This window comes from Antrostomus carolinensis, unplaced genomic scaffold (assembly GCF_000700745.2).
Source record: "Antrostomus carolinensis isolate BGI_N321 unplaced genomic scaffold, ASM70074v2 scaffold961, whole genome shotgun sequence".
In the NCBI taxonomy this organism is placed as follows: Eukaryota; Metazoa; Chordata; class Aves; order Caprimulgiformes; family Caprimulgidae; genus Antrostomus; species Antrostomus carolinensis.
The window spans coordinates 6,597-22,470 of record NW_010294547.1 but is presented as its reverse complement, the minus strand read 5'-3'; the positions used below and the strand labels follow the sequence as shown (position 1 = coordinate 22,470).

The 15,874-nt window shown below is 36.4% G+C and overlaps 1 protein-coding gene across 1 annotated transcript in view; it reads left to right on the top strand.

Annotated features, from left to right (window-relative positions):
* The window catches only part of LOC104532430 (ankyrin repeat domain-containing protein 12), a gene marked incomplete at its 3' end in the record, with an annotated part of 23,580 nt that overhangs the window by 1,385 nt on the left and 6,321 nt on the right, over positions 1 to 15,874 (top strand). The window contains exon 2 of the mRNA XM_010177641.2: positions 6,087 to 6,234. Coding sequence (XP_010175943.1) covers positions 6,087 to 6,234 — 148 coding nt within the window. The remainder of the gene's footprint in view (positions 1 to 6,086; positions 6,235 to 15,874) is intronic.

Genomic DNA, 15,874 nt, shown 5'->3' with positions numbered 1-15,874 from the left:
AGGCTATTGAAATGAAATGTAGTGGTAGTCAGTACTGTCTTTTTATTTATACACTTGTAAATAAGCTACATTTTGTAAAGAATTGAGGTTCTTTATTTAACTAAAAATATTTTCTGACTTTATAAACTCAATATCTTGAATTTCAGTACTTTCTTTGACACAGGAAAATCTTGACATGATCAACAGCTGCTCATGCTAGGGAAACTGTTTTACAACTTTTTTTCAAGCTTTGTTTGTGTTTTGAATTTTAAAAATCTGTAGCAGAGGTTAAAATGAATTTTCATCAAAGCAAAAATAGTAGGTTTGCTCAAATGTGTAAATTTTTAAGTTCTCCTTTTCTCTGTTTCTTTGCTAAAGGTATGGTTTGAAATGTTTGGAATTCATTTGTTTGCAGATTTGAACGTATATAAATAGATTATCGTATTTTCATAGTGCAGATTACTTTCTTCCTTCATAGGCTTTGAATCTTACATACAAATTGCTCTGCAATCTGAGCTTGAAAGAATAAATCAAAATAAAGGGTTTACATCTCAGGCCCTGTTTACCTCTGCTCCCTGTTGCTTGCTGCCGTAGTAGAAAAATGGTGCTAGTTTCCAGATCAGCTGTTGAATCTGCAGCCGCTGCCAAAGGAGCTGCTCTAGCAGTGATCCTTGCGCCCAGTTCAGTGTTTGCTGGTTGTCTTGACGCCTTCCTCTCCAGTAGTCTCCTGCCTCTCATCCCCTTAAACTGTTTCCTCTCTGCTAATAACGTGTCTGCTGAGACGTGTAACCTTCATATGCTGCAATCTCCACAAAGTTAGGTAATCATTTTAAACAGGTATGTGTAGCTCTCTTTCACCAGAAGATACGAGTCCGTATGAAAATATGAGTAACTTTCTCCAGGGCACAGAACAGTGACCATGGTGTCATTTATTTAACCACCAGGAAAGACAACAACTTTTGATTTGATTTAGAAAGGAGTAAATTAACATTCTATTTTTAATGGTTGCATAAAACACTTTCATTGTCATATTGGTTTGGGTGAAGTTTTGTCCTGCGCTGGCTGCTCTAACAAGGAAATGCTTGTCATTGAGACTGATCACCAGTACAGGAATTAGAAGCATGGACAAATGTGCTAAGTTCAGATTCTACCTTGTTTGGTTTTTGAGATTAAGATCCCAGTGAACGCATAATTACTTAGAAAATTGAAGGTTTTCTAAGGGGAAAGATGGAAGTTTGACCAAGGACATGTGTATGGAAACACAATGGTGAACTAATTAGATTGATACCAGACAGTAAGCTGATAAACTGCTTGCACTGTTATGTTCAGTCTTGCTCACTATCCACCTTGACACAGTGTATAATGTGAGATTAGAATAATGTAGGATTTGGTTTGGGAATTGTATGGTATAAATTGATATATGTAACATTGAAAATGTGGTATCCTAAATAAAATTACAGAATTAAATATTTAAGTTTTGCAGTTAATAGTCCTGTATTCAGGGTTTTAGCGTAATAAATACAGTTTGATTGCTTTTGTCATATTTTGAAAAAATTGAATACATGGTTAGTGTGTTAAATAGTCACTTAAACAGTCACACATACTGTTCTCTAACACATGAACGAGTAATTGTCAGCAGTGTTTAGCTGGCCCTTGAATAACCTGCAATCTTTTCCCCTGTAGTAGAAAAAATAGACAAAATGTTGCCAAAATGTAATCATTTTAATTCAGCTTAGAAAATTATTTAAAATTCAAGAAGCAACATAGTAAGAATAGAATCTGAGTTTGAACAACATGGAATCATGAAGGCAAATCTGTGTTACACACACAGACATAAAACTCTGAAGTAAAGATTGAGCAGGCCAAATCAACAGTGATAATTTTTAATGAAATATCTTCAGGAAGTAGTGGAAATTTCTGTAAAGCAAGTAAGAATTTTTCTCAATACATAAATATTTGCAACCATTAATTTACAAACAGTAATCTTTGAAGCATTGGAACTTCTTCTGTAAAAGCTATGGGTTCATTAACCTAATGTAATTGATGTAAGGAAGTCCTGATGGTGCAGGTGAAAAGGATACTAAAGTAAAATTTTTGCTTTAGTGGCATTTTGATGTGGAAGCATTTTGATTAATCTGAAAATACCTCTTGTCTGCACTCTCTTTTCAGTATTGTGTGACCATTCGGTGTGCTATCAGAGACGCCTCTGTCTTAGTAGCATGGGAAGACCCTGAGGGCTTCAACATTCAGATAACTGTAGCGGTCCTTAGTACAAAAAGTGCATTCTAGCTGTTTTTCACGTAGCTTTGGCTTTTGATTTTTTTGTGTAAAGTAGTACAATCAAACCACTTCTGCACTTTGCTACGTAAACTTGTTCTTACTTGTTTCTGTGTCCACTTTGTTACTGAAGCAGAAATGTCTTTGAACAGCTTGTGGAGCTTAATCTCTATGACTGTAAATGAACGTAGATACGTAGTTTAGTTATTGGTGTTCCCTTTTATGTTCATAGGTGCATTGTAGGCAGAGGAGGCCTAGTGTGAAATAATGTTCATAGAAGACGATGCATCTTAAAAATGAACAGTAATGTTAAAGGACACCAGTCCCTAAAAAAATTCCTCATTCTTCCTCTCAAAATAAAAACTGTAATAGCCTAAATATATGGTGTAAGACTACTCCAGTGGCTAATATATTAAGATAAAAGAAAAAACACTTGCAGGATTTCTTTTTCCTTTCATAGTTAATACAATGTTTAGCTGTTGACTGAGGAATGTAGTGAAGTTACTGTTGTTGTGAGACTTAAACCTTCATATTTGTCCAGTGGAAGTTCATGTTTATTACGCTGTTCTAGCAACCAGTAAGTACCTATGTGTTCAGGTCTTCTGAGATCATTAGGTGTAACATTCCTGTTAATAAGCTGAGTTTATGTCATATATGCTTTAGGGATCATGTATTTTTATTTCAGTTGCTTATCTCCGGGAGCATAAAATCAGTAAAAAAATCGTAAGAGTGTGTACAGCAGACAGACTATTTAGTATATGCATGATATATTCTGTAAAGATAAGAACATAATGAAATTTTAATTTATCTGAATTTATACTTTATAACTTACATGGCCAAAACTCAGAAAGTAAATGATAGATCTGTGGTCCAAAGGAGAAACAATTTGGAGTTTGTAAGAATTAACTCTCTTCTTAGAAGAGTCCAACAATGGTGCCCGAAGCCATTTTAATACCATGCAGTACATGCTTCAGTATGTAATTATCTTTAATAGGCAGAAAAAGAATGCTTATTCTCCCAGGGCTTAGCACATCTGCTCGATTATATGGCACTCTGTTGTCTCCTTTTGTGCATTGTCATTGATCATAGCGGTAACAGACAATAGAGCTGGAATGGGATATCAAGAGATTGTCCAGACTGCTGTTTGTTAGCCTTCCAAGGCAGTTTCTGTTGAACAGATTAAAAATGTGTTCCTCATCATAGCACACTAGCACAGTTTTGTTGACAGAGAAAATTCTTCCTTGTTACTACATCCTCCAGTGAGGCATGCATTAAATGTTGAGCTGTGCAGATCCAGTTCATCCATTTGCCCCAGAGTAGAATAAGCTGTACTCTGTTCTTGACAGATGTTTGCCAGACCTTTTTCTTTAGAGCCTGGACTGATGGAAATTCCAGTCTCCTTGGGCAGTTGATTCTGATACTTAATTATGCTGACTGGCATAGAGTTAAATACTTAGTAGAAGTTTGCTTGTCTCTTGTGGCAGTCTGAAGCCATTAAATGTTCTCGGACTGAAGTGTACATGGAGAGTGTGTAATGCATTTCTCTTTGCAGCAATAGTTTATGTATTGGAACATTATCATGTCTTCAGTGTTTTGTTTGATTAGCAGTTTTCACTTCCAATTAATGAACCTCTTTAGAAAGTCCATAGATTTTCTAAGTTACAGGTGAAATCAACTTTGTTTTGGGTTGCTTACATGGATTGCATTAAACTAAAACATAGACCTATTCATGCTGAATTTGAACCTTGCTTTGGGCCCTGAAAAAGCGATCTGCATGCTGCTGTTGTGACCAGGAGTAGTTGGAACAGTGAATGCTCACTCTTTATATTGAAGTGCCTCTAACGTGCAGGGCTTGCTACTTCCTCTCGCTTTCCTGTACTTGAAGTTGAATCCAGGAGACTCTTAAGAGTTTGGTGGCTTTTAATGTGGGGTTTTGTAATTGTACAGTTAATTATTTTTATCAAGTTGTAGAACCTTGGTTTTATCCTGGCTTTTCTCATTTTGTTTTATATTTAGACTGTTTTTCAAATCCAGTAGTAATTCTATTTTGCCTTTGCCAGTGCTCTTTACTTCTCCCTCTCTCCTGGTTGTGATGGTGTCTGCCTATCTAATTGCATCTCTATTTCAGCATTGTCACTGAAAATAGTAAATAACATTGACTTTGTACAAACTTCTCAATCACCTTGTTCATTGCATCTTTTGGGTTGGAAAGACCACCACTGGTGGTGGCTAAATGTTTATTTCCAGAAGAGCCAAGGAATAAAATACTCATTCTTCAGTTTCTATGTATTCTGAGTGTAGACTGTTCTTTCATTTTCAATGTATCTTTATTTATCTGAAAGAATGCATCTTGAACTGTCTCTCCTCCTAATTAGTTCATCACAAAATTAATATTCAGTTGTTTTTGTTGTTGTTGTTTTGTGTGTGTGTTGTGTTGTTGGTTTGTTGGGGGTTTTTTTTCCAGGATTCCAAACTCAGAGTCAAGATAGGTTTTTCTCTGGCGACATCAACCTTTTGCTTCAGGAATTTTCCTGACATAGACTGATCCCTTCTTTGCGATTTCCCTGGTACAGACATTTGTTGTCTGAAGATTGTAGGGTTTGTTTGCAGGTTCTTTTTGTAATCACCTCTGTCTACCTTTTTGGCAACAATTTAAACTCTGAGTGTCAGATGATGTAATCAAACTACTCTTCTTACCTGTGTTTGTTTTTTAAATAAAAGAAAGTTGCTCTCAAGAATAGTACCTTTACTTGGAGTTATTTTCTAGTTTTCTCTAATCAGAATAAATCTTTTAACTTCTTGCTTCAAAATTACCAAAGAGCAGCCTTTTATTTTTCACTGTTTGGCAAGTAAGTTTATGTGCCTCTTCTGCCTTTAGAGAATTAATGTGTTAGTGCTTGCATCCAGTCATCTGCTAAAAATGATATAAAGCTGTGGAGCTGTGATAGCTCACATAGCTGGGTAACATGTTTCTGCAGCGTGTAGTGAACAGAAGATGTTATGTCTCTACATTGCATCCTAATTGGCCAGCCAAAAATGCTGGGGTTTGCAGAGGGTTCTCTCAAACAGTCTTCTCATTAACTTGCTATCTTCTACATACTTTGACTTCCTATATTATGAAAGTAATCAAACATAAGTTAATATTGTGCCCATCCATGTTTTTCTTTGTTTATCTTGAAATATATCTAACAGGCCAAAAATCACAGATTTCTGCAAATAAAAATTCCAAATAGCTTGTACCTATTTTTTTCTAGATTTGATACCAGTTAAAAAGTTGCTTCATAGATTTTCTAAGTTATCAGAAAATTAAACACTATGTATTTATTCTTGTTGAAATAGAGAGGGAGTTCTGTATGGATGGATTATGGGGTGGGGGTGGAGGTAGGGGAGGGCTGTTAGAATTTTTTTGTTTGTTTGTTTGTTTGGTTTGTTCTTACTGTTCACAGTCTGAATTGCTGCGTGGGCTTTTACTGTGGTTATTATGTTGTGGTCAGGGAAGGAAATTGGGATGGTCATTATGACTTAGCAAATTCTTGTCCAGTTTGTGGTGTTCCTCTGCTTATTAATCAAGGCTCTAATAGTGAACAGCAGTTCTACAGTGATGTATCTGGAAGTAGAAATAACACAGAAGATTATCATTTTAAAAAGAAAGACATGACATTGATTATTTTTAGCAAGGTTACCTTAAAAGTTTTTGAATAAACTACATAATACAGATACACGCACATGTGCACATACATTCTTGCATAGCAGTCTTTTCAGTCTGTATACTTTATAAGACTATTCTGCTTTATGCAAAAATTACTTAGTATACTTTTTATTTATATTAGAGCAAGGACAAGATTGCATCCTACAGCAAAACTCCAAAAGTGGATAGGAGTGATGTGGGGAAGGAGATGAAAGAAAAGTCTTCCATGAAACGTAAACTTCCTTTTACTATTAGTCCATCCAGAAATGAAGATCGCAATTCAGACACAGGTAGAACCTTTTTATTTCCTTAACTAATTATTTGTTGGTAAAATACATCCTAATTCAATTAATTGTATATTATGGCTTTTTATATTAATTATTTTTTCCCTATAAAAAAGAATACTAAGTATAAAGTTGCTTGCTTGCTTCTGATTGTTGCATTTCAGTCTGACAGGCCTTCATCCTAGCAAGAGCTAGCATGCCAGCATAGTTTATCTACATTTTCCAGTTGTTTCCTAACCTCATTCTTTCGCTTTTATTTTAGTAATAAATCTTTCTTTTCATTATCATCTCTAGAGATCCATTTGCTTAAACAAGTAAACTGATGAAAAGACATGTAAGTGCCTCGATTTGAAACAGAGCTGTCAGACTTCCGTAGCCTTTTTTGGGGAGGGACAGTGGGAAAGATTGGTGGATGTACTGTCTTCCATATAAGAGAAGAAGTTGCTAAGGTTGTGGAACTAAATAAACTAGCTGGGGAGAGCGAACTTTTATTTCAGTCTAAGCTCCTGTTACCTGTCCAGGATACCTTTTCTGCACAGGCTGGTAGTTCTTACTAACTTAATTATATTCTATTAGAACTGATTTCAAGACTTCAGAATACTGTTCTTAACATGGCTCTTTTCGAATCAAGGTGGAGGGATCTGGATGTATTCCAAGAGTACAGTTATTTCTGAGTTTAGATAATTAGTTATCTGTGTCTTAGTTCAGGAATAGTTCTGTTGGTAGCAGGACAGTATCTGTGCCCTCTGGAAGGCCACCAGAAGGCATGTTCCCCAAATTTCTCAGAGGCTCAGTACTACAGTTTCTTATACAGTGTTCATTGTACATTCAAATATTTTCATAAACAGGTAATTCCATTAATATGCTTAGATTTAAATGCAAGGTAGAAGTATATACTTCAGTACATGTTTAATTTTTGTCTGGGATTGATTTAATGAAGAAGATTTGACACCTGGCTGTTACATACATATTTTTGTTACTGTAAAGGGAATATGGTACAAAATCCAAATTGAAATAGTTACGTTACAAAACAATACTCCTGACTTCAGACCTCTGTTTTCAGTAGTTTTATAGAATTTTAGAGTCTTACACTATGCATGATACCACTTGATTCTGAAAAGACCATGTATAAATTAGAAGTATGCTCCCAGCATCTGCTTCATTAAATTTATTGCTTGGTATTAGAACCTAACTGTTTTGTTTGTTTGTTTGTTTTTTTATACTGGAAATAAATATATTTAGATGTAATATTTAGCATATGACTAATGTTTTCTGTGTTGGAAATCTTTTGTCATCTCTCCCCATCCTCATCAACTTTAAATAATTCATTGTAAAAGCATCTTGTAAGGTAACAATTGTTTGTGTTTTTCTTGCTATAGCATCTATTGTCATAGTTGCCTCAAACGGGATATATCACTCTAGACACTTAGACATGCACAAAGAAACAATGCATACACAATACAAAATTTTTTTGCTACAAGTTGTAGCAGGGAGATTTATTTCAAGTAGGGACGAGAAATACCTAATATAACAAGAGAAGTCACATAGCTTTTAACTGCTGTGCAGCAAACATCATGGCTTGTTGTCCAGTTCATTACTGCTGGGATAGTAGGTAAGAACAACTACCCCGTTTCAGAGATGAGCTTGGTACCTAAGCTTTTCAGAAACTTTAGACGCCAGAGTGTTACTAGGATGAAAAAACGGTTCTTACAATGCTGATTCTGTACCTTACCAATTAGATTAGACCAGTGGGAATTAACATTACATTGGTGCCAGATTTGGCACTGACATGGATTAGTACTGACATCGGTGATCGTGACATGCAGAGCTGCTTCTGACACAAACTTGGCGTTAGATGTTGAAAAGGTTTGCCATCACTGGACTGAACTGTTGCCTCTGACAGAAGTGCCTCCCTGCTGACTAGTACAGAGAATTGCAAATGCTATTTGAGAAGGAAGAAAATAAGTTTTTTGAGATGAGAGTGTAACCAGAGACAGAGGGGAAAGAAGAGGTGATGAAACATTTATCAGATAGTAGTGCTAGTCTTTCAAAATAAAAATAAATAAATAAATCCCAGTTACCTTCTGATACTTTGTGAAAATCTATGGTGGTATTCTAGGGAAACGGTTAAAAGTTGTGTATACAATTCATCATTAGAAATACTCTGAAAAAATATGCGGTACTACTCCGTTCTTTCCACTGTCCATTACAGTTCCAGGATGTATTTTATCCTTTCCCTATAGTTTTATTTTTAATAGCTTTCCAATATATTTTTTTCAGAGTTTAGAATAGCAAAATGTTCTTGCTACTTTGCTAAATAGTTTCTCTGTAACAGATTATAAGACCATTGAGTTTGATTTTTCAAATGTTTTTAAAGATTTAGGGTCTTCTAAAATTGTGTCTGGGTGAACAAAAATCAAGCAATGCCATAAAAAGTAGCTCTAGAATAAAATAAAAAAAAAAAACCCTAATGGTTTGATTTAATAAACGGTTTATCTCCAAGGTGCATGACAGGGTTGCTAGCTGACTGTAGAAACCTCATGATAACTAGATTTCTTCCTGTTTAGGCCGGTACTTCAGTCGAAGAACGAGAATACCTAATTTGTTAGTTTTAAGTCATCAGAGCTGTCTTGGTTCTATCTACAGAGTATTAATTAATGAACTAAGATTTGGTCTCTTTTGCTTTAGTTTTGTAAACATTGCTCCCTGCAATTCCATCTCTTGCTCCTTTTTGTGGTGGGGTTCTTTCTTGTCTAGGAACTGTAAGTGGTAATGAATATGGACAGCCAAGCGGAATGTTAACTTAATTTGGAAAGAATTTTTTTTAAATTTGATTCCTACAAAACTGTACATAAAGTAAATTTTACACCTAGTCAGTTTTGGCAGGACTGAAATAAGACAGTATTTGTAGTGTTCCATAAGAGTCTAGAACAATTCTAGTCCTCCTGTTTATCTAAATTTAGATTTAAATCGTTGTTTTGCCTAAGAAACTGCTGCAGTAAATTAAAACAGAATGGAATAATTTCAGTTGGAAAAGACCTTTGAGATCAAGTCCAACCATAAACCTAACACTGCCAAGTCCATCACAAAACCATGTCCCGCATCTACAGGTCTTTTAAATGCCTCTGGGGATAATAATAATTACTCAACCAGTTCTCTGGTACCTGTTCCAGTGCTTGACAACCCAACTATTTAATTAGTATTAAAAATTCTCAGATTTAGCCTTCAGGTTATTTTGGTAACAATTTAATACTGGGTAGGACCATGTCCAGTTGCCTAAATATAGTCATGCAATGCCAGCTGAGATGCCTGCAGTAGCTGAGAGGTCTGCACAGGGCTGAAAGATAAGGTGAGTCACAGGAGACCTGTGGCCTTCTGAAGAGGCCAGCAGGACAATGGCAGCACCTGAGATGACACTGCCTACCTGTCTTTAAGCACCAGCATCCTGTTCTCCGTTTCTTTTGTTGTGCAAGGGTGTGCCTGCTTTACTGTGCTGGTTTGGACAGCTCTCCTGCTGAGGGCTCTGTTATCCCATCCCCATTCTTTGATCAGAGCAACCACAAAAAGCTGATAGGATATATACGTACTGCAATCAAATTTATTTATACTCCAAATTCTACAGTTTAGCTTTAACCCTTATTAAGTTAATCTTATGAAGGATTCTGTGCAAGCTTTGATTAGGACTGGTAGAATTGATGATGGAAGGAAAAGCATTTTTCATACCTTCTTTAAGAAGTTACCTGATTTGAAATCTCGCAATCCAAAAACATAGTTTGATTGAACAGCCATCATTTATTTAGACTACTTAAATAGCGTTATTTAAATGTTCTTAATTTATTTAATTAGTCTGGTTATTTTTAAATAACCTCTGATGTGGTTATCAGAGTAAGAACAACAGGCAAGTGCTGCTTTTGCAAAGGACAAGTTTGTCTGCTTTCTCCACCTTATTTAGTCTGAAGAAAGAAATTTGAATTTTTTCATAATAATTAAACGCAACTGCAGATCAGAAAAAATCTTTTCATTGTGGATAAGCATAGGCTTTTTTTTTTTTTTCTTTCTTGTAGTCTTGTTACATAATTGATTATTCAGGAAGAACAACAAGTGTTACAGTTGCACTGAATGTGCTACTTTGTTGATCTTCCCTTGGAAATTGTTATCTGGATTGTCTGTTTATAGTAGCATCTGGGTTTTGTTTTGACCCCTTCAATTTCTGTCTTTAAAGTAGTCCAGACCTGGTGCAGTTGTATTTCTTTAGCATTTAATTGACATCTAGAAGAGGAAAACAAATGACCTCTATGTTCCATGTGTGCATCATCATTACACAATTTCTGTACCTGTGCTTCCCATAGGTACAGAGGTTAGTGGGGCTGTTAAAGGCTCTGTTTACACGCTGTTATTCCGTGCTGGATTTGCACTTATTGTTCAAATATTACAAGTTTCTTGAACTGTTGTTTGGGCTAGAGGCAGGAAAGTGGAGGTGGTTTTGTGTGTGTGTCTTTGTGTGTTGGTTTGGTTAAATAAATATGCCATAAACTTGATTAATTAGGTATCACAATAGTACCTTGATATCTCTACAGTGTACAGTATACTGTGAGATCTCTTCATCACGTTCTAATCTTGCACTGAGGAGAGGAAGCAGCAGTGAGTCATGAAGTGTTTCTCTTTAAAATAACTTCAGTCAGATTACCACAATCACACAGGTCTAAGCCTGTCTCTCTTAACTTCATCACCTGCAGAATTGATCATTTTGACCTGTCTTCTACAGTTGTTAGTAATAAGCATATTAGTCTTTTCTTACATATCACTCAATCTTACAACACTCCTTAGAAACACTTATTTCAAGCAGTTCATATTTTAGCTCCACATGGTTCTATTTCTTAATCCTATTATTCCTTATAATTTGCACTATGGTAGGAGTTTTACATGAAACCAGGCTATCATAAGCCCTGAAGTTTGAATTTGGTCTTTCTGCTTTATTTCCTTTATCCACTAAGGTGGTTATTTTACCAAATGGAATATTCTGTTGGTTTGGCATGATTTGTTTTGAGAAATCCACATGTTATATTATTTAATAATTTATTTTCCTAAAACATTTAGAAATTACTTAACTGGGAATTTAGAATTTATCAAAATTAAAAAAAAAAAAGTTCCAAGACTCATTATTGTTTGCCTTGGGACATAATCTATCTTGCATAAGTTCTCCTCAAGTAATTGCTGGTGATGCTGATGTTTCTCGTGCCAGTATGTTTAAGTACTGTGAGTGAATTTCATTAAACTCTTCTATATATAAGTGCTCAAATGCACCTAAATCACTGTTTCACATAACTTAGCTATTTTTAATTTTTTTTTTTAATGTTAGGTGAAAAGCTTACATTGCAAAAGGAAAATGTTACGAAGAATGTTGTCCAGATAGATTTGCTGCATATTATGAAGGTTATTTAGTAAAGATAATTGAACATGAAGCTACTTGAAAAGTTTGGGTGTTTTTTTTTAATAACAACTAAGAAATTCCCTGATGTTCTGTTTCTAATTGCTGAAAAACAAAAAGGGACAAGAAAGTAAATGTAAAAGAATATATTTGTATATGATGGACTTTGAAAACAAAATGCTCAAAATATTAAAACAAAACAAAACACCACCCAAAACCTAATTTACTTTAACAGTCAATTTTGTACATTAAATTCCACCTAAACTTAATTTCTTAAACTGATACTATTCCTCTATTAGGGAATTTATTACTGTTTGAATTGCATAAACATCAAATACACAGCTGTAAAAAGCTTTCTATTACCACAAGATAAAGAATATCTAAAAGTCAAAGATCCTGAATGTTAAATTGGTCTTCTGCTAAAAAAGATATAGTGTACTGCATGGTTATATTCTTGGAGCAGTGAAAACAAAGCTTATAATATATTCTGCAATAAGTATAATGGGAGATTTGGGTGGGGGGTTTCTGTAAAGTGAATTATCTTTTACATGCTGTACTCCCTTCCTTTTGCTTCTTTCTACCTCTTTTGTCATATATTGTTCTGTACATTCAGAACCAGGGCATTCGTGTGAGGTCTTGGAGGGGAAAAGCAATGGCCTCTTACAAGACATACTCCAGTAAATGGATTGTCAGGTGCACCTACTGTAGTCCTGAGACTTTTTTTTTAGATTTGTTGTTGATCAGATTAATTTAGTGTATTGAACTCTTTAGATTTACTGAAAACACATATGAAGTCTCACATAAATTTTAATAAAATTGTGTCCTTTTTTGAGCAGTCAGGACATAATTACGATGTAAGTTGGTGAGAGCAATTGTATTCTTATTTGGTACTTTTAATTGGTAAGCTCTAGAAATGCTTTGCAAACATTTTGTTAATAAAGATAATAATTTGCCTCGCCACTGAAATGCATTGGAGTATGTTGGGGAGGATCTTCATGTTGTATGACAACACTAAGCATGAGACGGGAATAAATGGCACTCTTTTACTTAGTAGGCTGTTCTCACAAAATGATTTAAAAAAACCCAAACCAACAACAACAAAACCAAACCCAAAAATCAACAAATAAAAATACTGGGAAAAGTACACTGTATAGTAAAAAAGTAAAATCTAGGTAATCAAAAGATTTATTTCACTTCTTTTGATGTATTGTTTTCTCAAGCTGAATATAGGCATAAAATTGTAAGGAATAATTCAGAATGAAAATGAATATGTTTTTCAAGAAAAGAATTATGAGCAGTAAATAGCATAAGCTAAGAAACAGAAGATCACGGCCAGACAACCTGAAATGTGTTGTTTTGATGGAAGCACTAAATTAGTCAATGAAAGGTATGTACAGCATACCATCAAATGAAAGGTATGCTGTACATGATCCTTGGAGAGAGAACAGCACATTCAGAATGGAAAGCTGAAAGTACAATTTCATTGTAGGTTTTCTTTAAATTTTCCTGTGCAGCCGTTCTGCCACGAGGGTAGTAGTGTTGATTTGGATACTGTGGTGGGTTGACCCTGGCTGGATACCAGATGGCCACCAAAGCTGCTCTATCACCGCCCCCCCCAACTGGACAAGGGAGAGAAAGTATAATGAAACACTCTTGAGTCAAGATAAGGACAGAGGGGGATTATTCACCAATTACCATCATGGGCAAAACAGACTGGACTTGGGGAAAAATAATTTAATTTATTACCAATCAAATCAGAGGAGGATAATGAGAAATAAAACCAAATTTTGAAACACCTTCCCCCCATCCTTCCCCTTCTTCCCAGGCTTAATTTCTCTCCCGATTTCCACCTCCTCCCCTGCAGCAGCACAGGGGGACAGGGAATGGGGGTTGGGGTCACTTCATCACATGTTATTTCTGCCGCCCCTTCCTCCTCCAGGGGAGGATTCCTCACACTTTTCCCTTGCTCCAGCATGGGGTCCCTCTCACAGGAAACAGTCCTCCATGAACAACTCCAGCGTGAGTCCTTCCAATGAATGACAGTTCTTCATGAACTGCTCCAGCATGGCTCCTTTCCATGGGGTGCAGTCCTTCAGGGACAGACTGCTCTAGCATGGGCTCCTCTCTCCACAGGTCCTGACAGGAACCTGCTCCAGCGTGGGCTTCCCACAGGGTCACAGCCTCCTTCAGGCTTTCACCTGCTCTGGCATGGGGTCCTCCACAGACTACAGGTGGTCATCTGCTCCACCATGGACCTCCATGGGCTGCAGGGGGACAGCCTGCCTCACCATGGTCTTCACCGAATCACTGGGAATCTCTGCTCAGGTGCCTGGAGCACCTCCTCCCCCTCCTTCTTCACTGACCTTGGTGTCTGCAGAGTTGTTTCACATATTCTCACTCCTCTTGCCAGCTGCAAAATACGCAGTTTTTTTCTCTTCCCCCTCTTAATTATCACAGAGGCATTGCCACCATTACTGATGGGTTTGGCCTTGGCCAGCAGTGGGTCCCTCTTGGAGCTGCTGGCATTGGCTGTGTCGGACATGGGGGAAGCTTCTGGGAGCTTCTCACAGAAGCCACCCCTATGCCCCCCCCCACTAGCAAAGCCTGGCCACGCAAACCCAATACAGATATTGAATGAATTTTTAGATATCAAGGAGTATGAGATGCATGCAGTTTAGAAAGATCTCATTAATTACTTCTGTAAAAGGGCTCTTGTTTCAATTTTAAACAGGATGGATGAATTTGTAGGGTTTTTAAAATATGTGCGTAGATCTGTAGCTTTCCATTCTTAAAATAGTCTTGCTCATAATTGTTTAGTCTGTAAAATCACGTATTTCTTATTTGGTAACTATGGAATTCAAGATGTGCACTATTTAGACGCCTTCCTGTTCCTCAAGAGCATTGCATTACTAGAGCCTGTGTCTGTAATCAAGCCTAGAAGGTGAGGTTTAGAAAAGGCTAGGAAGGCAGAAAATTAGTTGAGAGGAAACGATTGAAACATGGAGGGCCACAGAGAGGGCCTAAGGCAGAAGTGGAGAAAATCAAAAGATGAAAAAAGTCCATTTGGGGCTTAATGAAATGTAGAATGGCATAGTTAGGAACCTCAAAGGGACTTAAGCTTCTAATTTGTAATTTTTATTAATTTTTGTCTCTCTGCAGAAGGTCAGTGAATTTTGCCTCAGTGGAGTCTTCTGTTTTAAGATTTTCTGCTTTTGCAGATGACAGATTTATTTTTTTTTAAATGAAGTTTTTATCATACAGGTGTTTGAGGTTGACATTTAAGAAGGGAAACTGGGAGACCAACAAAATAGTGGGGACAGTAATGAAAACAAAATCCCTGCCCTCTACTTTGACTTAGCTTAGTTGCATTTCTACATTTTTTTTAGTATGGCCCAAAATACTAAGATTAGGTAAAACTCAATGAGCAGTATCTCATCAGATGATAATCGGTCACAGTAAGAATAAGATGAAATAACTTATGACACAAAGAGCTCAAAAGATCAATGTGGCAACCAGGCTTATTTAACTAATAGTAACAATTCCCAACCAAGCCTCAACCAATTGCCAGCCAGATTCTAGCATTTTAGTATGGCCAAGTCCAGTTAGCCAGTCCAACATCTTTCCCCCCTGCTTCTCTTTCATTTATTACATATTCCCCATTGTAATTTTTAGATCTCTGCTTTGTTTCATGTTCTTGCTGTATGGGAGTTAGTGCAGTAGACATCCCTACTGAATTCTGTCCATATCTTTGTCATCAGTAGTCCAGCCTGGAGGGTGAGCTGGGATTACCTGACTGTAGGATGCGGAGTTCTGTCCAGCTGTTAAAGGCCCATTGAGGAAGGTGGTTGGTAGGAAGGCTTCCAAAAGGAGAAGATGGAAAAGCTAATACTGAACCTTGACTTTTGGGGAAGGAAACCAAGGCAGTTACTTGCTTGGAGTTTAGAGATGTTTTTTCTGTTTGAGTCTGTTCTAACAGTGGTGGTTAGGATTTTTATTTTTATTAACTCAAAAATTTGAATTCCAAATCGCCTAATCTGTGACTAAGGTTCCTTGAGCCATCTTTTACATCCACTGCATTTATATTCAAGTAGTAATCTTAGGGGCTCTGAAGAAAAAGGTAGGTGTTATAGATCTAACATGTAAGCTACTTACAAGATATAATATATTGAGTTTGATAAGAACTTGTTAAAACAGAAAAAGAGGAGTTGCCTGGAAAGA